The 25,324-nt window shown below is 40.3% G+C and overlaps 1 protein-coding gene across 3 annotated transcripts in view; it reads left to right on the top strand.

Moving 5' to 3' along the window:
* Positions 1–25,324, top strand: part of FIG4 (FIG4 phosphoinositide 5-phosphatase) — a 151,370-nt gene that overhangs the window by 112,121 nt on the left and 13,925 nt on the right. For 2 of the 3 annotated variants that reach the window (XM_075063880.1, XM_032774673.2), the window contains one exon: positions 5,593–5,675. In XM_075063880.1, the coding sequence (XP_074919981.1) occupies positions 5,593–5,675 (83 nt within the window). Of the gene's footprint in view, positions 1–5,592; positions 5,676–10,379; positions 10,470–25,324 lie in introns of those variants that run through there. The other variant, XM_032774671.2, reaches the window with a different exon arrangement.

Consider the following 25,324-nt stretch of genomic DNA (forward strand, 5'->3'; position numbering starts at 1 on the left):
GACCCCTTCAAAGAACTCTAATAGATTAGTAAGACACGATTTCCCTTTACAGAAACCATGTTGACTATTGCTCAACAGTTTGTTTTTCTATGTGTCTGACAATTTTATTCTTAACTGTTGTTTCGACTAATTTGCCCAGTACCAACGTTAGACTTACCAGTCTGTAATTGCCGGGATCACCTTTAGAGCTCTTTTAAAATATTGGTGTTACATTAGCTAACTTCCAGTCATTGGGTCCACAAGCTGATTTAAAGGACAGGTTACAAACCTTTGTTAATAGTTTCGCAACTTCACATTTGAGTTCTTTCTTGAGTTTCCCAAGTACGTATATAATAGGGGAATAACAGAAGACAATGACTCCACCAAAATGATATCAACTACCTCTGTCTGGGTGAACAATCAAGATCTGAAATAGCTTCTTCATGACTATTAGAGCTTATACTTTCCTGGTAGTAACTTATGAACCATTGTCCTCTGACTCAGAAAAGTTGTTTTCTCTTTCATACATCTCATGCTTACATTTTCTCAAGGCTTCCAGGACCTCATGGTCTAAGTAAGAAACTACAGAACTGCCACTATGCTGGGACGCTGGCAAACAGTGTATATGGTTATTTTACTCTATCAAAGCTCTAAGTCAAGCTACTTGTTAAATCTATTAACATAAACTTTAATTTGTTGTATTTTTAGTAAATTTCTGTTTAATGCCTACATGATTATAGGCCAAAACATCCTACACTTGGCTACAAGTGTGTTGCTTGATAACAATGAATATTAAAATTACTTCTTTTCTAGAACAGTTTTCAACAATATATCAGTGACCTCAAGATTGTTTTATAGACTGTGATTGACTTCTCATATATGAATGTTAGCCACATGTACAGGGCTTAAATTTTCCCAAGCCCAGTTTGTGTTTGATGCAATAATTCTGAAATACTGTGGTGTTAATGTTAGATGTGTCTCAGAATGACGGAGAGTAAGTGTCTTAGACCAATGGAAAAGAAGGGGGGTTTACAGTGGTTGTAGCAAGGAACCAGGAGTCACGATTCTTGAGCACTATCACCAACTCTTGTTCATGAGGTGCTGTGCAATCTGGGCAAGTGATTTCACTTCAATTTGTCCATCTATAAAATGGATATAATCCTTCCCTCCCTCTTACTGAGCCTGAATACATTTTTGTAAAATATTTTGAGATGCTTTAATGAAAAGTGTATGTAGATTCAAAATATTATTTAAGACCTTTTTAAGCTGTATTGGTTTATAACCAGCATTAAATTGATTTATTCTCATTGTTAACAATATTGAGTCATATTTTGCTCTGTTAGCACCCTTATGTCTATTGAAACGTACTGAGAATTTAATTATTAATTTGTGTAACTTTACTAGTGCTGTGAATGATTGCCCATGGGCCCTAGTATGCCCGCTTGCAGTCCATTGCAAAACTTGGGGCTGTGTTAGTATTTGTGGTCACCATTATAAACCTCAAAAGCACAAAACTATCTTTGGTGCCTATTTTATATATAAAGGTAATAATTATGCTTTTTTTTTTTTGTGCAGAGATCAAATGTAAGAGTATGTTAGACACCAAACCTGTGTATATTCACTAGTTGATCTTGGTTTAGAATAGATTACACAATGCGGTTAGTTTTGAGTTAATTGGAGCATCAGATACGGGCTTTTGAGAGAGTGTTTTGGAATTAACATTTCAGCAATAGCCATTATTTGTCATGGGTCCCAGCATTCAGGTATCCAAAGAGAGGCTATAATGCAGGTTGTGAAACATGTGGGCTGAGCTGCTAATGTAGTAGGAAATAATTTATGCAGTTAGCTATGACTGAAAAGGATTAAAAATATCTAATTCAAGAAACTCTTATTTTTGAGAACCTGTAAACCGCAGGAATGTAACAGAAGCATATTTTATTTCAACTTCCGTAAAGAACAGAGTTTTTTAATTTTATTTTCTGTTTGCAGAAATGCCTATCATTTTGAATAGTATCTATACTAAAAAGGAACGCTAATGTACCAGTGTAGATACAAAGTTTTCTAAACTAGGAAAATGGACAACTTTGGCATTGATCAAAGTGTCGGTTAATGTAGTTTACAATTTTTAAAATATCTGTTTTCTGCAGATACTTTGGTGCATTCTTGAGTAAATAATGTTATTACAGGGCAATCAAATATTTGTGTTCTGGGCTTTGAGTTATGAGGCAGCGATGGTAACAAAGTCAGAAGAAATAAAGTAAAATTACCTAAGCACTATCTATTCTACAAATAAATAAATCCTTTTATCTGGCATATCTGCATCTAGTAGATCCTTAGTACAGTGTAGAACTAATTATTTTTATATTAAAACAAATTAAATGTAGCTAGCATTCATAAAGAGAGACTTTTAGTTTGAATTGTGAACATTTTAATTTGGTATATGCTGATGATGCTTTATACAGTTAGTGTGTAATACCTACTTTCATTCTGACCCTCTTTTTGCACGGCCTTGGTCTCCTTTCACCCCATAATGACTTTTGGTTTTGTTTAATTTTTGTTTTCATTTTTTAAGTATCATCAAAATTGAATCTTTGTTTTTTAAGTTATGGAAATGTGGAAAAAACTAAAAATTGTTGAACCAAGATGATTGAGATGTCAGAAGCTGGGAACTTGATAGCAAGTTAAAGTAGTATGGGCTGGATGAATGGATTTAAGGTGGATAGAAAGCTGGCTAGATCGTCAGGCTCAGTGGGTAGTGATCAATGGCTCCATGTTCAGTTGGCAGCTGGTATCAAGCGGAGTGCCTCAAGAGTCAGTCTTGGGGCCGGTTTTGTTCAGTATCTTCCTTAATGTGGAGGATGGCATGGATTGCACCCTCAGCAAGTTTGCAGATGACACTAAATTGGGATGAGTGGTAGATACGCTGGAGGGTAGGGACCTAGACAAATTAGAGGATTGGGCCAAAAGAAATCTGATAAGGTTCAGCAAGGACCAGTGCACTTAGGATGGAAGAATCCCATGCACTGCTACAGACTAGGGATCAAGTGGCTAGGCAGGAGTTCTGCAGAAAAGGACCTAGGGGTTACAGTGGATGAGAAGCTGGATATGAGTCAACATTGTGCTCTTGTTGCCAAGAACACTAATGGCATTTTGGGCTGTGTAAGTAGGAGCATTGCCAGCAGATCGAGGGATGTGATCATTCCCCTCTATTCAACATTGGTGAGGCCTCATCTGGAGTACTGTGCCCAGTTTTGGGCCCCACACTGCAAGAAAGATGTGGAAAAGTTGGAAAGAGTCTCATGGAGGGCAACAAAAATGATTAGGGGGCTGGAGCACATGACTTTTATGTGGAGAGGCTGAGGGAGCTGGGATTGTTTAGTCTGCAGAAGAGAAGGAGGGGGGATATGATGGCTGCTTTCAGCTACCTGAAAGAGGGTTCCAAAGAGAATGGATCTAGACCAGGCGTGGCCAACCTGAGCCTGAGAAGGAGCCAAAATTTACAAGTATGCATTGCCAAAGGGCCACAGTAACACATTAGCTGCTCCCCCCACCCACCAGCAGCACCACTGATCAGCACCTAACCTTCCATCCTTGTGCCTCTCGCCTGCTGTGGTCAGCTGTTTTGTGATGTGCAGGAAGTTCGGGGGATGGAGGTTGCGGGGAGGAGCCAGGGTGCTTCACACTCAGGGGTAGGGGCTGGAGCCTGGGACAGAGCCAGGGGTTGAGCAGTGAGCACCCTGTAGCACATTGGAAAGTTGGCCCCTGTAGCTCCAACCGTGGAGTTGGCACCTATGCAAGGAGCCACATATTAACCTATGAAGAGCCGCATGTGGCTCTGGAGCCAAAGTTTGGCCACCCCTGATCTAAACTGTTTTCAGTGGTACAAGATGACAGAACAAGGATTAATGGTCTCTAGTTGCGTGGAGAGGGGAAGTTAGGTTGGATATTAAGAAAAACTTTTTCACTAGAAGGGTAGTGAAGCATTGGAATGGGTTATCTAGGGAGGTGATGGGATCTTTATCCTTAGAGATTTTTAAGGTCAGGCTTGACAAAGCCTTGGCTGGGATGATTTAGTTGGCCCTGCTTTGAGCAGGGGTTGGACTAGATGACCACCTGAGGTCCCTTCCAACCCTGATATTCTATTATTCTAACTTCAAACATGTCTTGTTTTTATAAATTTTGCTGTGAATAAAAACTGAATTTGAAGAAAATTAATTACATTTAATGTTATAAATGTTTAAAGTTAGCAACTTTGAGCATGCATATTTAGACAGTTTCTAAACATTAATATTTTAAGGATGTCACCTTCCATTGGCTACGGTGATGCTTGTAAACACTACAGGCTTAATAAGAGGTGTAAAGTAGGGTTAATGTTTATCTAGGTCACCTGTTGTGAAGTTTCTTCACTAAAGTTTACAAAATATGTTGATCTTTAAGGGAAGGTGCTAAAGAAGGCAAATTCTTCTTTGTAATTGCAAAAATTAATCACACTTTCTTAAATCTTACAGTAACACAAAGCAGACAGACAATTAGTAATAACAAAAATTGTTCTAGTATTGTCCTTGTAATATTTTTTAAAAGACTTTTCTGAAAAAAAGTAAATGAGAACTTTTGTTTGGATTTGACACATCCTCTGTTATCGGCTAATGTGATTTTTTTTTTTTATACCTAATTTATACCTTTATGTAGACTGGTGGCTGATTCACCAGCTGGGCAGTCCAAAAAATATCTAAATGTTTCAGTCAGGTTCCAAATCCCTTTCCTCGGGGCAGGTTTTGTTAACAATGGACAATACAGAAGACTTGATTGGAAAGAAATACTTTCCTTGCCAGGACCCATCCGACTCTCCCTAGTCCATCTCTGATTGTGGGTCTTTCACTATTAAGGATAGGTTGTCTCTGTTTTAAAGGCACTGCTTGCAACCTGCAGTCACGTGACCCTTATCAGTTTTAAGGAGTTTAACCTTAAAATAGGGCACAGCAGCGTGCACATGCACAGCAGCACCCTGTTCCACTGGACCTGTATATTTCATGAACATGTAACTTTTTAAAACTAATGGAAATTAAAATAATTTTAGTCTGAAGAAAATTAGGGGTTTTCTTGACGTAGTATAGAGCAAGATTAAAAATAAATGATGAAAGGTTTTTGTAAATGACTGGTATAATGTTTTCTTTCCTAAACTAAAACTAAATAAAATATCATAAAAGCATACTACTTGTAATATATCCACAAATAAGAATTATTTATACAAATCTTTTTATATAGTATTTTATATTAGCAATAAAAGAAATCTCGGGTTCTTTCCAGATTGATGCATTATACCATATGCTATCATATTGTGTCTATTTCAGTAACATTTTCCTTTCTTAGTGAACAAATAAAATAAAGAATAATCTAAAAAAAATTCTTGTTAAAAGATTCAGTATAAGCCTAGAAAGGTTGGCAAGAAGTACAGGAGAGGCTTTTTTTAATTGGTTTTATTTGCATTTATTATAATATGCTTTTTTTCTGATCTAGAAAGAATTCAGTTATATCTAGTAAACTTTTGTTTGAAAATTAGCATAGTATTCTATTTCTGAAAGACTTACTTGGATTGTTTTTTCCTCCCCCCAGAACATAGTTCAGTCCATGAAAGATATATATGGGATTAACCTCTCAGATGTTCCTTCAGAGGATGACCTCACAGTATATACAAGGTAAGAACATTCTCAGTCATAATTAGTAAGTGATGATGATTGGAGCTAGTTAAATACTCTGTATGAGAAATTGCTCCTCCTCCAGAATTTATTTAAACATTGTTCTGGTATGGCACTGGCACTAGCACTAGAGGTAATTTTGAAGCTGGCAGTATTTTACTATTCTGTGTCTTTAAAATCAAACTCTTTATCTCTCGTATGTGTGCACTCAGGGTACGTCTACACTACGGGATTATTCCGATTTTACATGAACCAGTTTTATAAAACAGATTGTATAAAGTCAAGTGCACGCGGCCACATTAAGCACATTAATTCGGCGGTGTGCGTCCCTAGTTCGAGGATAGCGTCGATTTCCGGAGCGTTGCACTGTGGGTAGCTATCCCAAAGTTCCTGCAGTCTCCCCCGACCCTTAGAATTCTGGGTTGAGAGCCCCGTGGCAGATGCGGCAAAAATCATTGTCACGGGTGGTTCTGGGTAAATGTCATCAGTCATTCCTTCCTCCGGGAAAGCGACGGCAGACAATCATTTCGCGCCCTTTTTCCCTGGATTGTCCTGGCAGACGCCATAGCATGGCAGCCATGGAGCCTGTTCAGCATTTTTTTTTTTTTTTTTTTTTTTTTTTTTTTTTACAGTCACCGTATGTGTTACTGGATGCCGCGGACAGAGGTGATACTCCAGCGCTACACAAGCAGCATTCATTTGTTTTTGCATATGAGCAAGACGGTTACGTCGTTCTGTACCGTCTGCTTCTGGGCGTAAATTGGCAATGAGATGATGGTTATCTGTTCCTTCTGTATGTCTGCTGCTATCCATGGTGCCTCCTGCTGAGATCGGCCAGGGTGCAAAAGAAAACAGGGAATGACTCCCTGAGTCAATCCCTCTTTATGGTTTCTAAAAAGTCAGTCCTGCTAGAATATGGGCAGTGTTCTAGAGAACTAGTGTATCAGAGAGCACAGCTGCTCCATGTCAGATCCCGCAGAAATGATGAGTAACATGCCATTCACGGGGGTGCCCCTGCAACACAACCCCACCTGTTTCTTCTGCCCCCCCCCAACCTTACTGGGCTTCCGTGGCAGTGCCCCCCCATTGTGTCATGAAGTTATAAAAGAATACAGAATAAGAACAGTGACTTGTTGGTGAGATAAAATGAGGGGAGGCGCCTCCGCTGCTATGACAGTCCAGGCAGGACATTAACCGGTGCAGTGGAGAGAAGCCCAGCATGCCGCTGCTATGACAGTCCAGGCAGGACAGAATCTTTCTTTACACAGGAAAGGGAGGGGCTGATGGAGCTCAGCCCCCAGTTGCTATGATGAGGACAGGTTACCAGCCGTTCTGTACCATCTGCTGGATGACCGAGAATCATTCCTATTTTCACCCAGGTGCCCCGGCCAGCCTCACCTGAACCAGCCCAGAGCACTCGCGGGTTGATAACAAGGAGGCTACCAGTCCTACTGCACCGTCTGCCACCGGACAGGGAGAGGATGGATACTGCTCTTCACTGCTGCAGCATTGCGTCTACTAGCAGCATTCAGTAGACGTAGGGTGACATTGAAAGAAGTCAAGAAACGATTTCTCCTTTTCTTTCAATGGGGGGGGGTAAATTGAACAAGCTATTCCCTGAACCACGCGGGACAGTGTTTGAACCTACAGGCATTGGAGCTCAGCCAAGAATGCAATTACTTTTCGGAGACTGCTTGGACTGTGGATAGCTGGAGTCCTCATACCCCCTCCTCCCTCCTGAGCGTCCATTTGATCTCTGGCTTCCCTTAACGCTTGTCCCACAGCACTATGTAGCCTGTAGATTTTTTCTTTTCCACGCTTTGGCATTTTGTCTTCTGTCACGGAGCTTTGATAGACAGTTTGTTTCCCCATACAGCGTCGATCCAGTAAATCTGCTCCGCGTAGGTCCATGCTGGAGCTCTTTTTGGATTTGGGATCGCATTGCCACCCGTGCTGATCAGAGCTCCACGCTGGGCAAACAGGAAATGAAAATCAAAAGTTTGCGGGGCTTTTCCTGTTTACCTGGCCACTGCATCCAAGTTCAGATTGCTGTCCAGAGCGGTCACAGTGGTGCACTGTGGGATACCACCCGGAGGCCAATACCATCGATTTGCGGCCACACTAACCCTAATCCGATATGGTAATCTGATTTTAGCGCTACTCCTCTCGTCGGGGAGGAGTACAGAAACCGATTTAAAGAGCCCTTTATATCGATATAAAGGGCCTCGTAGTGTGGACGGGTACAGTGTTAGATCGGTTTAACGCTGCTAAAATTGGTTTAAACGTGTAGTGTAGACCAGGCCTCAATTCTCTTAATTTCAGCGTGAAGCTATGCAGATGCCTCCAAGTGCAGAATTCGATAGTTAAATCAAATGGACTTGTAGTGAAATATCAGTTAACATTTTTCCAGGAACAAGGGACAAACTCAAATTAACAGTGGCTCTTTAATTTACAAGTACATAGTTCACATTTTATTCTCAAATGTTGAATTACACCAATTTATAAAATGTCAACATTAGAGTTCTGCAACTTCAGAGAATTTTTTAAAAAAATAATTTAAATTTCCGATCCATTAAACAGTCTTTGCTATAAAATGCAAGTACAATTACATAAATTAACCTTTTTCGGTAAGAAAACTATTATGCTTCTGTCTTCTGCAGAGAGGCACAAGTGTTAGCTATACCTCTTATATAAAATATTGTTCGGCTGTGACTGTTCCAGGAAAAATGTTTCTGATTGGTATTCAACATTTTTCTTCAAATATTTACACCTTTTTTGCTATATGCCAGGTCATTCAGAAGCTACTTATGCATTTTCTGTCTCATCGGAGGCAACTATCTTACGGTTTAAAACTGCTGGTTTTCGTCTGAAACTGGAACCAATTATTAAATCTGGCATACAGGCTACTAGTGGAAAAGTGGGAAAAAATGACCGAACTAGAAGGGTAACTCATAATAACAGTGGCATAAAGATTTTAAATGATAACTTTCTTGTATAAATACTTCATAGTTTTGATAGGAGATAGCTGAAGCCAAATTAACTGGGACTCCAATATCATGGTTTGATGAAATAGTAACTATATAGCTTACTCTGTATCAAAATTATAAGGAAGTACTTTGGATCCAATTCGCAAAAGCATTTAAGCATATATTTAAGTTTTGTCATGAATAGAGATGGACTTCAGCACTTACTTAACTTTAAATACTGTCCTGAGTAGAAATGGTTTCCTGAACTGGGCCCTTTGTGTTAGTAAATTATAGTCAGAAAAGCAAAATAATAGGAAGGCAGTCAGGGAAACTTAAATTGAAATTGAAGTCTCTTCTAATTTAAGGCCTGTAATGCTGTTGCCAAGAGAGCAACTGCTTACCCAGTCACATGGTGTGCAAATCAATTATGCTAGTCTGGTAAATCAATGTTTTAAACACCTGCTTAGGCTTTTGAATTAATTAATAGAGCACTGGACAGTAGAAAACTACACCTCATAATGAAAACTTAGACATACATGTTTGTCAAGTGAATGACTATAACTTCAACCATGCGTTGAAATGCAACTGTGCAGCTTTAGATTTGCTTTATGATGTGTAATGACTGGCTAATTACATTACTTATTATGTTGTGAACCATCCCTGAATTGTGAGGAGAAATTTAATTCACTATAGTCTCTCTCTTCATGTGATATGTTCTTAATTTAGTTTAGTTTAAAAATAATCAGTCCTAATATTATTTGACTATATTGACTATTTTTTAAAAAGCCTTCTTTTAGAAAATCAAGTATAAGATCATGACTTAAATTTGCTGAGGCAGGGAGAATGCTGTTGCTAAAGAGCTCAAGTCTGCCATATGCAATGGAGTTACTGAGTTCCCTCCCATTTTCCCTACATAACCACTAGCCTGGTTCATCCTGCTCAGCTCTTCTACTGATTTCCCTTTCATCTGCTGCCTGGAGGGAACCCAAATGTGTGTTTCTGTCCTCCTTTCTTTTTCACAAGCTTTGTGAGAGCAGAGGAAATCCTCTATTCTGAAAGTATAGACTGGATAGAGGAGGAAGATGCATTTGCATATCCTTCTGAGGCAGATCAAAGAATTATCCAATTAAATAGCTGAAACCAGTGAAATGAGAGGGCAGCTTTTCACAGCTATGCAAGTCAAGTAGGAGAGAGGTCAGAATCAGACTTATCTGCATGGAACTTGAGCCAACTTCCCATCTATTTAGCTTGCTTCTCTCTACAGCTGCACTACCACCCAATTCGAATAGTGATTTCCAGGTGCTCCTCTTTCTCTCTCCTCCTAAAGGTCTTCTGTGGGGAGTCCATGCTATTGGAAAGAGCAGTTAACTCTGACTGTCTCCTCTTGCTGATGGCCCCATCTGCTGCCTGTGAAATAGTAAGCAAAACCTACCAGTGGGCAAGACCTCCTCCTAGCTAAGGTGAAAGGGGCCCAAAATGTACCCAAACTTTAGTTTTAAAAGCAACTTTAAAAAAACAAAAAACTAGACCAAGATAAGTGTATTAATCATCATGACTCTCACTTTTGTGTTAAGTGAGGTGAGTGTTCCAGCTGTCCTTTAATGTACCCAGTGTGACTTACTGAAACTGTATGACTCTCCAAATTGTACAGAACTGTCATTTTCATTAATTCACTGAAGTTATTGCAGATAGTTCTTGCTCTCTTTGACTTATACTTTTATCCACTGCTACTCCATAGGTTTGTTCAATTAGGACAGAATCAACATAAACAAGACAAGAGCAGCCAGCAGCTTTGTTCAAAACATCATCTAGATGGGGTTATAAATATGTAAGTACTGTTTTATTTTTTCATTTTTTTTTCCTTTTAGTTCAGTTCTTGCTGTGGTTTCCCTCTTGTGAAGGAATTCTTTGAAGTCGGATACTGTACCTTAAAAATCATTGAATAAATGTCTGATATCAAAATATCATGAATGCCACAAATATTTTCTACCTGTTCTTTCGTCAACATCCATTACTTGTATTGGATACAGGGCTCAACCCCGAAACTTAGTGGGTAACTGTGACATGGGTGGATTGTACCCACCGAAACAAGTATCTTGCAGTCTGTCTTTTTCTCACTCAAGTGTCACTTGTATAATATATCCTGCAAATAAAATCTCATTTAATTTAAATGAATTTGCAGCTTTCTGTGAAAGTTGTATTTTAGAATTTTTAATTAATATCCTATATCTGCCCACCAGTATTCCAATTAGGAGTGTTGAAATCTGAATTTATTTTCAAATATATTGTTTTGGATCTGAAAATTATTTGGTCCTCTATCATATCCCACCCTTGATAGTCTCTTTTCCAATCAGAAAAGTCCTAGTCTTATTAATCTCTCCTCATATGGCAGCTGTTCCATACCCTTAATCATTTTTTTTGCCCTTTTCTGAACCTTTTCCAATTCCAGTATATCTTTTTTGAGATGGGGCAACCACATCTGCACGCAGTATTCAAGATGTGGGCTTACCATGGATTTATATAGAGGCAATATGATATTTTCCGTCCTATTGTCTATCCCTTTCTTAATGATTCCCAACATTCTGTTTACTTTTTTGACTGCTGCTGCACATTGAGTGGATGTTTTCCGAAAGCTATTCACAATAACTCCAAGATCTTTCTTGAGTGGTAACAGCTAATTTAGACCCCATCACTTTACATATATAATTGGGATTATGTTTTCCAATATGCATTACTTTGCATTTATCAACATTGATGAAGTGATGTTTTCAAAAGATTCTTAAACTACAGATTAATTTTAAATGCTTCCAGCTTATTTTCAAAAGGGTAATTAATATGCAGTTTGTTAGAATACTTCATTAAAACAGTTTGATTTAAAAATATTACTTTCTGTCACAATGTCTGGAGTGGCTCACAACTGAGTGCCTTCCTCAGGGCAGAGTGTCAAAAACAGAACAGATACCTCCAACTGGAGGTACGTTCTATCATTAGATTTTACCAAGCCAGTAACAAATGTGAGCTCCTAGATCACTGTAACAATCTTACCATGGAGTCACAATCAGTCCCTTTGGGCTCTCCACTCTATCTTGTCACCTAGACAAACTGGACTTAGTGATAAATGGTCACATAAACCAAAAATCACACCACATTCAGGTTGCTTCTAGTACCACCGGACCAGTCACTTACCCCAGTCACTTGGTACCCTAAGTCTTATACCAAAGACAACAAACACCCTTAGCCAATCCTGTAATAAACTATCTAAAGGTTTAGTAACTAGGAAAGAGAAAGTTACATATTGGTTAAAGCAAGCAAACATAGATATACAAATGAGTTATCTTCTAAATCGTAAGTTTGACAGAGTTGTAGAGACCTGTCAATTCAAATTCTCTTTCAGGGGACCCCAGTGATAAGCCCTAGGGAATCTGACTTCAGTGTAGTTTCTCTGGCCCTGTGAGAGTTCACACAGCAACAGGATGAAAAATCTTCACATAAACTATTTTTATTTAACTCTTCCAGCATTCAAAGGAATGGGATGAGGCCTTCTGCACGTACTTCACCATGGGTGCAGTAGGATCATTCTGTTTATTGCGATGATTCTTGATGGCCCCTCTAATTTTGACAGTTCTTCAGGATGGGTCGGGAGGGGAAACATTCTTCTCATCTGGCTTCACAAGTTCAGAGCAAACATTTTCAAAGTTATAAAGCAAAAATTTACATATTTCTTTATAGCATAGAATACAGACATTGCAAGTGAGGTTAGTGCATGCAGCAACTTACAAGTATTTCATCAAGTCTAATTCTTGTAAGACTAATACCTGTTATGAAATGGTCTGGTTTCCAGCTGTGAGTATGTCAGTTCTTAACTAATGCCTGCAGTCTTGGCAGGAGTTGACACTTGATCTGCTAGCATCACACTTCTGTTTTCTGAAAAAATAAAGAAAACTTATGCTGACAGCCCATCTTTGTATTAAAGACCTTTCCCCATGTAGACACTTGATTTACCTTGATGCTAAAAAAAAATTATTTTGCACATTCTTGCCTTCAGAAGATAATGCAGAACTCTGGTGAAGTGGAAGACACCTCTAAACTTTGAAATAAAACTAGCTAGAGATGCTAAACTCAGCTTCAGAGAATCATAATTATTAGGGTTAGAAGGGACCTCAGGAGATCATCTAGTCCAACCCTCTGCTCAAAGCAGGACCAGTCTCCAAATTGGGCCCCTTAAGGATTGAACTTACAACCCTTGGTTTAGCAGGCTAATGCTCAAACCACTGAGCTATCCCTCTCCGCCCCCCCCCCCATTTTAATAGGAGATGATACCTATTGCCTAGAACTGGAAGGGAACTTGAAAGGTTGTTGAGTCCAGCCCCCTGCCTTCACTAGCAGGACCAAGAGAATTGTCTTTGATATTGCAAAAGTTAAAAATTAAGTGGGAGGAAGGAATTTGCAAGGGAAATTAAATCTGTTCAAAAATAACAAAATTGCTGTTTGTAATGGGGTGCATTCACCTCTCGTGAGCGCCATATGGTCGAGTGTATGCGGACCTGCACTTTCTCTCCTTGTGGCCCTAACTAGGCTTAGGTCCTCAATTAGTCCTGTAGTCTATCAATGGTCTCAGCCCTAGGATCAAGCCGTATTACAGGGCTTCCCCCTGGAGGCAATGTCCTCGCCGTCTCTAGGCGTTTCAGGCCTCAGCTCTCATGCTGGGTCACTAAAGGGTTCCGTTCCCCTTCTAGGGTGCCTCAAAGTCCAGGCCACTTTCCCTAGGCTAATAGGAGGTGGGGGGACCCAGACCTGCCCACTAGTCCAGGTCCCAGCCCATCGAAGCCATGCCACTGCTCTAATTCCCTTTGCAACTTCCCTGCGGCCTGCATAGAATCATATAAGATTAGGGTTGGAAGAGACCTCAGGAGGTCATCTAGTCCAACCCCCTGCTCAACACAGGACCAACACCAACTAAATCATCCCAGCCAGGGCTTTGTCAAGCTGACCTTAAAAACCTCTAAGCATGGAGATTCCACCACCTCCCTAGGTAACCCATTCCAGTGCTTCACCACCCCCTAGTGAAATAGTGTTTCCTAATATCCAATTCAGATCCCCTGCACTGCAACTTGAGACCACTGCTCCTTGTTCTGTCATCGGCCACCACTTTGAACAGCTCCATCCTCTTTAGAACCCCCCCTTCAGGTAGCTGAAGGTTGCTATCAAATCCCCCTTAGTCTTCTCTTCTGCAGACTAAATAAACCCTGTTTCCTCAGCCTCTCCTCGTAAGTCATGTGCCCCAACCCACTAATCATTTTCATTGCCTTCTGCTGGACTCTTTCCAATTTGTCCACATCCTTTCTGTAGTGGGGGCCCAAAACTGGACACAGTACTCCAGATGTGGCCTCACCAGTGCTGAATAGAGGAGAATAATCATTTCCCTCAATCTGCTGGCAATCCTTCTACTAATGCAGCCCAGTATGCCATTAGTCTTCTTGGCAACAAGGGCACACTGACTCGTATCCAGCTTCTCATCCACTGTAATCCCCAGGTTTTTTCTGCAGAACTGCCACTTAGCCAGTCAGTCCCCAGTCTGTAGCAGTGCATGGGATTCTTCCGTCCTAAGTGCAGGACTCTGCACTTGTCCTTGTTGAACCTCATCAGATTTCTTTTGGCCCAATCCTCCAATTTGTCTAGGTCACTCTGGACTCTATTCCTACCTTTCAGCCTGTCCCCCCAACCTAGTGTCATCTGCAGACTTGCTGAAGGTGCGTACCTCCCATCATCCAGGTCATTAATGAAGATGTTGAACAAAACTGGCCCCAGGACAGACGCCTGGAGCTCTCAGCTCAATGCCAGCTGCCAACTAGACATCTAGTAGTTGATCACTAATGGCCCTGCAATCACATCAGCCAACTCTCTAAGCACCCTCGGATGCATTAGATCCATTCCCATGAACTTGTGCATGTCCAGCTTTTCTAAATAGTCCTTAACCTGTTCTTTCATCACTGAGGGCTGCTAACCTCCTCCCCATAGTTTGCTGCCCAGTGCAACAGTCTGGGAGCTGACCTTGTCTGTGAAGACTGAGGCAAAAAAAAAACATTGAGTACTTCAGCTTTTTCCACATCATCTGTCACTTGGTTGTTACCCTTCACATCCCTTGTTAGCTGCAACTCCAATTGTGGTTTGGCCTTTCTGATTACACCCCTGTATGCTCGAGCAATATTTTTATACTCCTCTTTGCACCATCTTCACCCTTGCTTCAGGACCTTTTCCTGATGGAGTCTTAGCAACCAGCCCAGAGTGCTTTCTCACTCTCTCCAGCATCTGCCATCTCTGCCCTGTCCGAGATCCTGCAGCTCCCTCAGTCATCCACACACCATCCTTACACCATCCAATACAGTGCTGTTGCGAAAAAAGCTAATATCATTCCGGGCTATGTTAACAGGAGTGTTGAATGTAAGACACAGAACGTAATTGTCCTGCTCTGCTCGGCACTGGTGAGGCCTCAGGTGGAGTACTGTGTCCAATTCTGGGTGCCACACTTCAGGAAAGATGTAGATAAATTAGAGAGAGCCCAGAGGAGAGCAACAGAAATGATAAAAGGCTTACAAAGCTGACCTATGAGGAAAGGTTTAAAAAAAAAAAATGGGCATTTTATTCTTAAGAAAAGAAGACAGAGGGGATCTGATAAGTCTTCAGATATGTTAAGGGCTGTTATAAAGAGGACTGTGATCAATTGTTCTCCATGTCCACTGAAGATAAGACAAGAAGTAATGGGCTTAATCTGCAACAAGAGCTATTTAGCTTAGATATTAGGAAAAACTTTGTAACTATAAGGGTGATTAAGTTCTAGAATATGCTTCCAGGGGAGGTTGTGGAATCCCCATCATTGATTGTTTTTAAGAACAGGTTGATAAACACTTGTCAGTGATAGTCTAGGTTTTCTTGGTCCTGCCTCAGCACAGGGGACTGGACTTGATGACCTCTTGAGAGCCCTTCCAGCCCTACATTTCTATGATTCCATAAGAAGAATGAAATTTTACAGTAGACTATTGTTAGGCAAGAAGATTTTTCCTCCCAAGAATTAGGCAAGCACAGACAATACTGAAGGGGGTTTATTTACAGTACTGAGAAGACTGACAAACAGCTTTAAAGATCTGGTGCTATAGAGGCCAGTTATGTACATTTTTTGTTAATTTATTTGCATTTATTTGTACATACAGAGACAGACATTGTCTGACAAGTTGAGAGAACCCTGAACAAAGATAAAAATAAGAACAGTACATATATATATAAAAGTCATTTTAATTGCATTAAACGTTTGACTACCTTGCAGGGGAAGGAGGCGGGGCGGGGTTATAGGTTTGTAAGTTTATTTGTAAATTTTTTCGATTTTGTATAACAGAGTTCCCTGCACTTGCCCCACTTGTAAAATGAGGTGCAGCCCCCTAGTGTATCTTGAGATGAAGAACTGGAGCTTGCTTTTAAATGTACGAAGAGCCTTGTGCAGTGGCTGGCTTGCAGACAGCAAGATTTTACATTTAAAGTGTTGTTGCTCCTTTTCAGCCTGAGTGGCTTGTCCAAGTTTGGGACCCTGGGGATGTTCCTGGTGGAAGTAGAAATTGATGGAGTCTGGGATTTCTTTGATGCAGTCATTTTTATTTGCGAAAGAATGTACAAAGCCCTGTGTCTCTGAATGCTGAAAGAACCAAGAACAAAAAGGAACGATTTCTGAGCTTACAGTCCCCAAATCTCTTTAGCCAGCACCCGACCCAGAAGCTCTCTCCTAGCTTTTTCCAGGGTCATGCTATGCTTACAGGCTCCTCTTGGCTCTCTTGCCTCTCCCTCTCGCTCTCTGTTCTTGTCTGTCCTCAGTTTTTGCGTGTTCTCTTCTCGCTCCCCACCACACATACCCCTTCCCAAAACACTACTGAGCCAAAAGCTAGTTCACATACACCGTTTTTTTCCTCAGGTGGGAGCTTTTGCTTATAATTATGTTAATTGAAGGGTGAGTTCACATGTTATGGTTGAGTTAAAACTCCATTGAGATTGACAAGGTTTCACTCAGCACAGAAGAATATTTTGTCCAAAATGGTATTCAGCTTTGTTGTATGCTAGCAGTGCAGTTATGACCAATAAACTATGGGTCACTTGTTTCATAAGACTGAATGATATGAAGACTTAATATTGTTGTATTTTTATTAACTCACACCTAAGTGACCAATAAAGCACTTGTCTGAAGTATTTTGTTAAGGTATCTTTTTTAAGTAGATCAACAAAAAACCTTGTATGCCAATGCATAAACTTGTGTATATATTTTTTAAAAATATATATAAATGGATTTTTAAAATACTAAATACAGATTTAGTAAAGATGACAGTAGTTGCAAAGGCTACGTTTTGGTGAGAATGAAATTTGAGATTTGAAATATTTGGAAACTTTAGGACACCATAAAAAATTAAAATAACTACAACTATCCTCTTAAGTATGGCTACCACAAATATTCAAAAAATGTGAGGCCCCAAAAGTCTTGATGCTGGCTTAAAAATCATGAGATTTTAAAAATAGCACATTTTGTATTCTGATATTTTACTTTCAAGCTTTTCTTTGCAACCATGAGGGCTAGAAATAAGGTTTTTGTTTTTGAAGGAAAGTTGAGATTGTCATGTGATTACTTGACTCCAGGAGCTGGGGCTTTGAGAAAGCCCAAATACCTCAGAACTCACAATAGCTGGCAGCACTTCGTCATATGACACTTGAGAAAGAGATTTATCTTTTGGCTTCTGTAGATTGCTCTGAAAAAGCATGATCACAGTTCAAGAAAACTTTGAGGCCACTGAGATTACAAAAGGACATGCCACATGGCAACAGTTGCTTTCAGCTGCAGTGCTTGAGCAAGAGTGCCTCTTTGGTATATAAGAGAAGATGTTGCTGAGATGGTATTCTCCTTGAAAAGATAATGGAGCAAATAATTAAGCAATCAATGTGCAAACACGTAGAAGATAAAATGATAATTAACCTCATGGATTAATCAAGAACAAATCATGTTAGACCAACCTAATAGTTTTCTTTGACAGGATAACAAGCCTTGTGGATAAGGGGGAAGAGATTGATGTGGTGTAGCTTGACTTTAGTAAGGCTTTTTATACTATCTCACATGACCTTCTCATAAAAAACTAGGGAAATGCAACCTAGATGGAGCTACTATGTGGTGGGTACATAAGTGGTTGGAAAGCAGTTCCCAGAGAGTTATCAGTGGTTCACAGTCAAGTTGGAAGGGCATATCAAGTGGGGTTCTGCACAGATCAGTTTTGGTTCTGTTAATATCTTCATTAATGATTTAGATAATGCATAGGGAATACACTTAAGTTTGCGGACGATGCCAAGCTTGGAGGGGATTGCAAGTGCTTTGGAGGATAGGATTAAAATTCAAAATGATCTGGACAAACTGGAGAAATGGTCTGAAATAAGTAGCATGAAAATCAATAAGGACAAATGCAAAGTATTCCACTTAGGAAAGAAAAATCAGTTGCACACACAAAAAATGGGAAATGACTGCGTAGGAAGGTGTACCCCAGAAAGGGATCTGGGGGTCATAGTGGATCACAGGCTAAATGAGTCATTCCATGCTTTCAGAGAATAAACGTATTCCCTATACTATGGAGCTCTGAAAAGGGTAGGTTAATATGAGACAGTGTTCCCCCACACATGGTAGCTTCTCCTGGAAAGAGGCAGAGAATTCTCCTACTCTTCTTCACCCCCTATAGGTACAATCTCCACATATGTTCTGGACAATAGGACCAGGAAAGCCCTCAGAGCAGCCTTTCCATCCCCCATTCTCTCAAGACCTTAGAGTTGAGCCTATCAGACCTCCCCTAACCTGAAGTGAGGGGGGCATTTTTGTAATAAATATATAAGCCTTTACGTTGTATCACTTTAAGCAAATCATCTTTTATTTTCTGTTTTCTCTGCTGCACTTTTTTTTACAATAAATCTCATTTTATCCAATTTTAATTGCATTTATTTTATTTTATTTTTGAGGGAAATGTTGACTGTATCCATTCTTGAGAAGTTATTTCTCTTCACTTCCTGAAGAAGGTAGTTTCCTTTTTGTGTTCTACTGTTGAGTTGCAGGTTTGAGACGGGAGGGATTTTTGTGCAGGGGATACTAACCTCCTAGAGCATACAGTTGAAATAGCAAGAGCATCCAAGTGTCAGATTTTATTAGGTTTATAAGCAACAGATTGTGAGAAAGATGGCTCTCAAAAGTCTGTAATTGCAGTGAACTTAACTAACGTGAAGTAAAATAAAGCTGATGTGTCGTTAGACCATAAAATTATTCTCAGAGAGATGAAGTTCTAATATACTGCCATGATCAAAGCAATTCTGAAGACGTTCTTTTTTTCTTGCTTCCAAATGGAAATACTCACAAACTTGTTGTTCTTGATAGTGTTTGGTAAGTTGGAGAATGAGGGTAATATGAATTATTTTGAAAAGCAAATATGGTATTTAGAGCAGTATAAGGTGAGAGAAATGATCAACATTCTTCTATAAATGGAGTCTTCTGCAAAGACAAATGCAATATGTATTTAAGGAGCGTGGGTTCAGGGAAGGTTTTGTTACCATGAGTATAGGGAGTTAGGCTATGATGTCTCAACTTATTATGTAAGTGTGGGGCAGATGTCCAGTGCAGATGTTCCATAGGGAAGGGACAGAGTGACCAGATAAATGGCTTGGTAAGGGAGTTAAATGCAGAAGTTTGTTAAAGGAATAGAACGCGGGAATGGGGGGAGGGGAGCTAGGGCTTCTGTGACTGGTATGGCAGAGGGCCAATCCCCTTCCTTATAGCCCCCCTTAACCCTCCTTTGAGGGGGAGGGATAAGGGATGGGGGACCAGGATGGAAAAAGGGATGGGGACTGGCAGAAGCCCCTGGATAGATAATTTCAATTATCATGGAACTACCTGCACTGTATACCTTTATCTGCCAGGTAGTCACAGATATCTAATAATAAAGTTGCAGCCTGATTAAACCATATCCAGTGTCTCCTGTCCTCCTTTCAGATAGCCAGACAATAGTGTAACTGCATATGAGGATCTGTTCATTTTTTTTTCCTTTTTTTTTTTAAGGTCTCTTGCCTAAGTCTCTAATAACCTCTTCTTAGCCAGAATTCAGAACCAGAACTCCATCCTCATCCTCCATGACCTGTCAGCTGCCTTCAACACAGTTGACCACACTTTTCTTGAAATCTTGTCTACCCTTGGCTTCAAGTGACTCCAGCCTCCTAATTCTACTGCTCTTAGTGCTTCATCATGATAGCGTATCCCCTCCAACGTTCTGTGGGGATTCCACAGGGCCCTGTCCTTAATGCCTTTCTTTTCTCCATCTACATTTTATCTGTGTAATCTCATCTGGAAACACACATTCAACTGCCATCACTATGCTGATGGCTCACAGATCTAACTGCTCCAGGTCTGTCGTCTCCTGTTCAAGCTAAGATCTCTGTCTCTCTGACATCATCTTGGGCGTGTCTAGATGTCAGCTCAAGATCAACATGATTAAACAAAACTTAATCTACTTACTCCTCATCAAGTCTTCTCTGCTAGCTCCTTTCTCAGTAACTGTGGACAAGGCCACCATTGTGCCTGTCACTGAAACCTGTAATCTACGTGTTGTCTTCAGCTTGGACCTCTCTCAAGATCCTGATGTCCAGGTTGCATCTAAATCCTGTAGACTTTTTTTTCTAATAATAATCTAGATAAGACATTTCAACATTATTTCTAATGTGACAGTACCACTTTAAAGTGTAGCGGTAAGAACAAATCAATGAGTTCTATATCCAATACTTCATTAAAATTACAACCTAGTTGCCTTAAATGATTTTACTTAATTTTTCATACCCAAGATTGTATTGTAGGTTTATTAGTACAGTGCTCCATTTCTTGGAGATCAGAAAACAAAATCATTTGTATGTTTGCGGAGTAAACATTGCATATTATCACTGCAGCATGGTTACACTGAAGATAAGGTTATTATTGAACTTGTCATCTTTGAGTGAATTAGAGTCCTTCCAGTTGCTAAGCTTTCTTCTGTTGTTAAGAGGCAGAAGAAGATAATTGATTATATATCCTTGAAATGATCATCTGCATTTACTTTCAATGTTGGATTTATGGTAGGAGAAGCAGGTGAATGGTCTCTTGATTCTGCTATGTGCTTAGTAAATGGAAGATGAGTGAATGTAACCACTAGACAGGTGGCTCTGGTAACTATAATACATAGATATCTCTCAGATTCTCAAACTTACTGATGGCTTTGCCACACAACACTGTGTTTCCTATTCAGTATTCTGTTGACCCACATGTTGGGTGTCACTATATTTTAAAGATAATTTTATGGATAAGTAATTTTTCTCACTTCATTTGCGTACTTCCTCTTTTTCACTCCGTATTTTAAAATAGAATGCCGCTCTGTACTGTACAGAGACTATCTGTAAATAGTCTGTCAATCTCAGGAGATGTAGATAGTGAGAATCTACCTATTTTCCTAATCATTTTTTCTTCCTCTCCATATTTCTTTGTTTCTCAGAACAAAGGAGGATGAAAGGAAGGGCAGAGAGCCCCTAAACAAGGAATTCTAAAAAGAAAAGTATTTTTCTGATTTATTCTTCACTGATATTGCAGGCTCTCAAGTGCAAAAGAGAGAATAGTAACTCAATCACTGAATTTTCCTCTGTCGCCACTCCCCTAAACTGGATGAAATAAGCATCTCTTTTTTTGTAAGAGGTTGTTAAAATATTTAAAGTGTTACTGAAGCTCAGATACAGGCCAGAGGGAAGGGCTGGTCTTGTGAATGAGTTACTGAACTCAGAAGTATAAGTGACCATATTCACTCATCTTGCAAACCAGGCTGTTTCCAGCACATCAGACTGCAGCATTAGGCTCAAACCTTTGACCTCTCCTTTCATTCCAGCCATTGCCAAGTACTATACCATAAAATTCAGGCTCCTTTTTTTATCCTCCACTTTTCCTTTCTTTCCCACAGTTTACTGTCTTAATCTTTGATTGTCTAGCCTGGACTAAAATTCTTGACACTTTCTTTTGACCTGGCCTCTGTCCCATGATCTTTAGCAAGGTCCTAGTGATGTTGGTAGTTCTCTTTTGCCAGAAGATTCATGTAGACCTCTATCTTGACTACTTTCTCATCAGTGCACAGCTTCTGAATTCTTCAGAAATTTCTTTGAAATGTTATCACTGCTCAACACCTAAAACATATGGTTATAAACTTAGACTCCAGATAAGCAAGACCCTCATTCTTTCAAGTGTAGTTAATGGCCCTTCTCGCTTTCCTGACACAAGTCGTGTCTGGGTACTCTGTCCCATCCTGTGCCTCACCTAAGTGAAGATGGCTACTGAGTCTTTCAGAGAGTTTTATTCCAGCTAGCACAAGGTGAGCTGGACCTTTAAGAGGGTTGAGGGCTCAGATCACCCTGTACTAGTTTTAGCTAGCTTCCCTAGGTGAGGGCAGTGAGTGAAGTAATCTAACAAGGAGTCAGTTGACTAGGAACTGACCTTGGTAGGCGATAAGAAATGTTTCAGGGAGCAGGAAGGCTCCTTCAGGAGACCCTGGAGCAGGGTGACTCCTAGATGGGCTGCCTGCTCAGTGTGGAGACTAAGAGCTGAGAAGGTCTATATTGAAGCCCAGGAGCAGGAGAAACTTGTTTGGGCTTTGATGCCTGGGAAGAGGTGGGTTTTTGGGATTAGCCAAAGGGCTAAATCACCTTGCCTACTATCTGACCAGCTTCCTGCTGCTGGTGAGAATTCACTGGATTTTGTGGTGGGGGTAGGATTAGATCTCCCTAAACACCAACTGTTTGACAGGAGTTTGAGTTAAAAAATAAGGGACACCTGCTTCCATCCCAGCAAACACAAAATGTTATTAGTTTGACTTATCCCCTCACCAGTCAATTGAGAGCTGCGGAAGCTGCAGTTCAGGTTTCAACCTACTGAGCTATAACTATCTTACTGTAGGCTTACGTGGGGCTTTCCTACATATATGTTTTGTATCACTTAAGCAGTAATCTATTTAGAAACCAATTCACCCACAAGACCACTTTAACTGTGTTGGTTCTAAACTGATATAGTTGAAGTGGTATAAAAACTATGCTGTCCAGCCTCTCATGTTATCTCAACATTCCCCACTTCTTAGAGTTCTTGAGCAAAAACAGGGAAGTAGAGGCCTATATTTTTTTATCCAAAAACAAACAAACAAATTGTAAGGAATCATTTGAGCTTGTTTTTATATAGCACAAAGAATCAAAGAAAACAAATGCATTTTTATTCTTTATAGTTCACTTTAAAATATTGGGGGTGAAAGCCTCACATCTGCTTCATGTCATATACACTGGATTAAAGGGCCAGAGCAGCATAAAGGGGGTCTTTAAGGCCCGTATATGGTTGGGGATTATTCCCCTGGTACATGCACTGCGGAACACTCATGTAAGGCTGCCCTCCGAGGACGCGCTCTCAAGTTGCATCGGAGCTAGGGACAGGAGGTGCATGTCAGGGACAGAGCCGTAGCTTGTGGTGCTGTGGAGATTGTAACCGGTAGGCAACCATAACTGGGGCTTCCCAGGATATTTAACTTGTATCGGGGTCTTTCCAGCGCTCAGCTGTGAATTTCTTTGCTTTTGTAGATTTGTCTCAAGCCATTAACCCAATTTTAATGTTCTATAAATATCCAAATCAGAGGAAAAAATTATATAAAGCATTTAGTTGTAATTTCTGATTTGTATCCAAAGTAAAATCATATCTAAATAACTAGTCGGCTATATACAGGGTTTATGGTGAAGACTCTTGCCTAAAAGTGGCACATCAGTCATTAACGTGTATAGCAGGGTAGGCAACCTATGGCACACATGCCGATGGCGGCACACAAGCTGATTTTCAGTGACACTCACACTGCCCAGGTCCTGGCCACTGGTCCAGGGGGCTCCGCATTTTAATTTAATTTTAAATGAAGCTTCTGAAACATTTAAAAAACCTTATTTACTTTACATACAATAGTTTAGTTATATATTATAGACTTATAGAAAGACCTTCTAAAAACGTTAAAATGTATTATTGGCACGTGAAACCTTTAAATTAGAGTGAATAAAGGAAGACTCAGCACACCACTTCTGAAAGGTTGCCAACCTCTGGTGTATAGTATATTACTATGAAATGTAAAGGCAGGTGTTTGCAAAGTTCACTCTTAGTGAGCCCATGGGATATTTGTTTAAAAGTTGAGAAAAGCAAAATACAGTCTTTTATCAGAAGCTGCAAATTTGCTGGCTGGCTGACTGAAGCAAGGTTCTACATTCAGCTTGATGATGATTCTCTGTATGTGACACAGTAACTTTTGAACACTGCATCCAATCCATTCTAACATTCAGGGATTGTTCTAGGTGCCATTAGGCAGAACCATATTGATATTGATAAAAATTGAAAATCCAGAAAAGGGAATGGGAGATCACTTGCATCAGGTGAACAGACTGAGCACCTGCAACCACTTCTCTAATCGTCTATTGATCAAAGAACTGGTTCATGGCAGCCATCAACACCTTCCAGTATAACAATACTGCCCCCGCATCTCAGGTCATCCAGGACATTTTTAAACTATCTCCCAGGCAGAATGAAAAGAAAACTAATGGAGAGAGGGCACACAGAGCCCCTGACCTGGGGTTGGGAGTTGCAGGGAGTCCCTGAAATAGAGGAGGATGGGAGGGTGGCACACAGGAGCCTGTAGAGGGAGAATAAAGGGATGTATGAAGCCTCTAGTGTGTGCAATGAGCTGTGCCTACAAAAGGTATGAATTGTGCATGTTTTTCCGTCAGGACATTTTCACAGCAATTTTACTCCTATGCTAACCTACCTGGAGCTTTCTTGTCTATGCCTGATTTCTTTACAGATGACTAGGAGAGGCCCCTTTCAATGGGCTCTTGGCAAATGTCTGTTGTTTTTATGGAGTTTGCTGGCTGGGAGAGACTTTACCTATTCTGTTCCAATGGGGATTGTGTACTATCACAACTCCTCTAAGCCCAGCTTCCACAACTATCTTCTCAGTTTCTGGGAGCAGCTAAGATAAGGGCTTGTCTAGTGGAGAGTTAGTGCACAAGAAGCTGGGATCTAAATCTACAGCACTTTAGCATGCTGTGCACTAAGTGGCAATGTGGACCCTGCTATTGTGCACCAAAAGTTTCCTACTCCCAGAGCGGGTCAAGGCACACTAGGAAATTTTTATTATGCAGCTGCAGAGTCCATGCAGCTGGTTAGTGTGCGGCATGCTAGTCGGCTGCAGATTTACACCCCAGCATGCTGCACATTAACTCTCTATCTAGACAAGCCCTTAAATTCTGCCCCTCAGAAACCTTCCCAGATGGTCCTTCCACCCATTTGCACTTAAAAGGTTGGATATCACAGCACTCAGCTTACATGAGCAATGAAGCATGTGACCCGCTGGTAGTTTGTTTGTGATTACATTTATAAAATTTAAAACTAAACTAGCACGTTCTCATCAAAGAGAGAACAAGATTTTCTCTTTAAAATAGTGCTCAGTAACATTAAATGCAACTCAGTTTGTTTATACGTGAATCACAGTGTGAATCAAAGTGTTCCTGTGATGTCAGATGAATTCTAAATGCTCCAGGTTTTTGCCTAGATAT

The sequence above is a fragment of the Chelonoidis abingdonii genome, chromosome 3 (genome assembly GCF_003597395.2).
Source record: "Chelonoidis abingdonii isolate Lonesome George chromosome 3, CheloAbing_2.0, whole genome shotgun sequence".
NCBI classification, from domain to species: domain Eukaryota; kingdom Metazoa; phylum Chordata; order Testudines; family Testudinidae; genus Chelonoidis; species Chelonoidis abingdonii.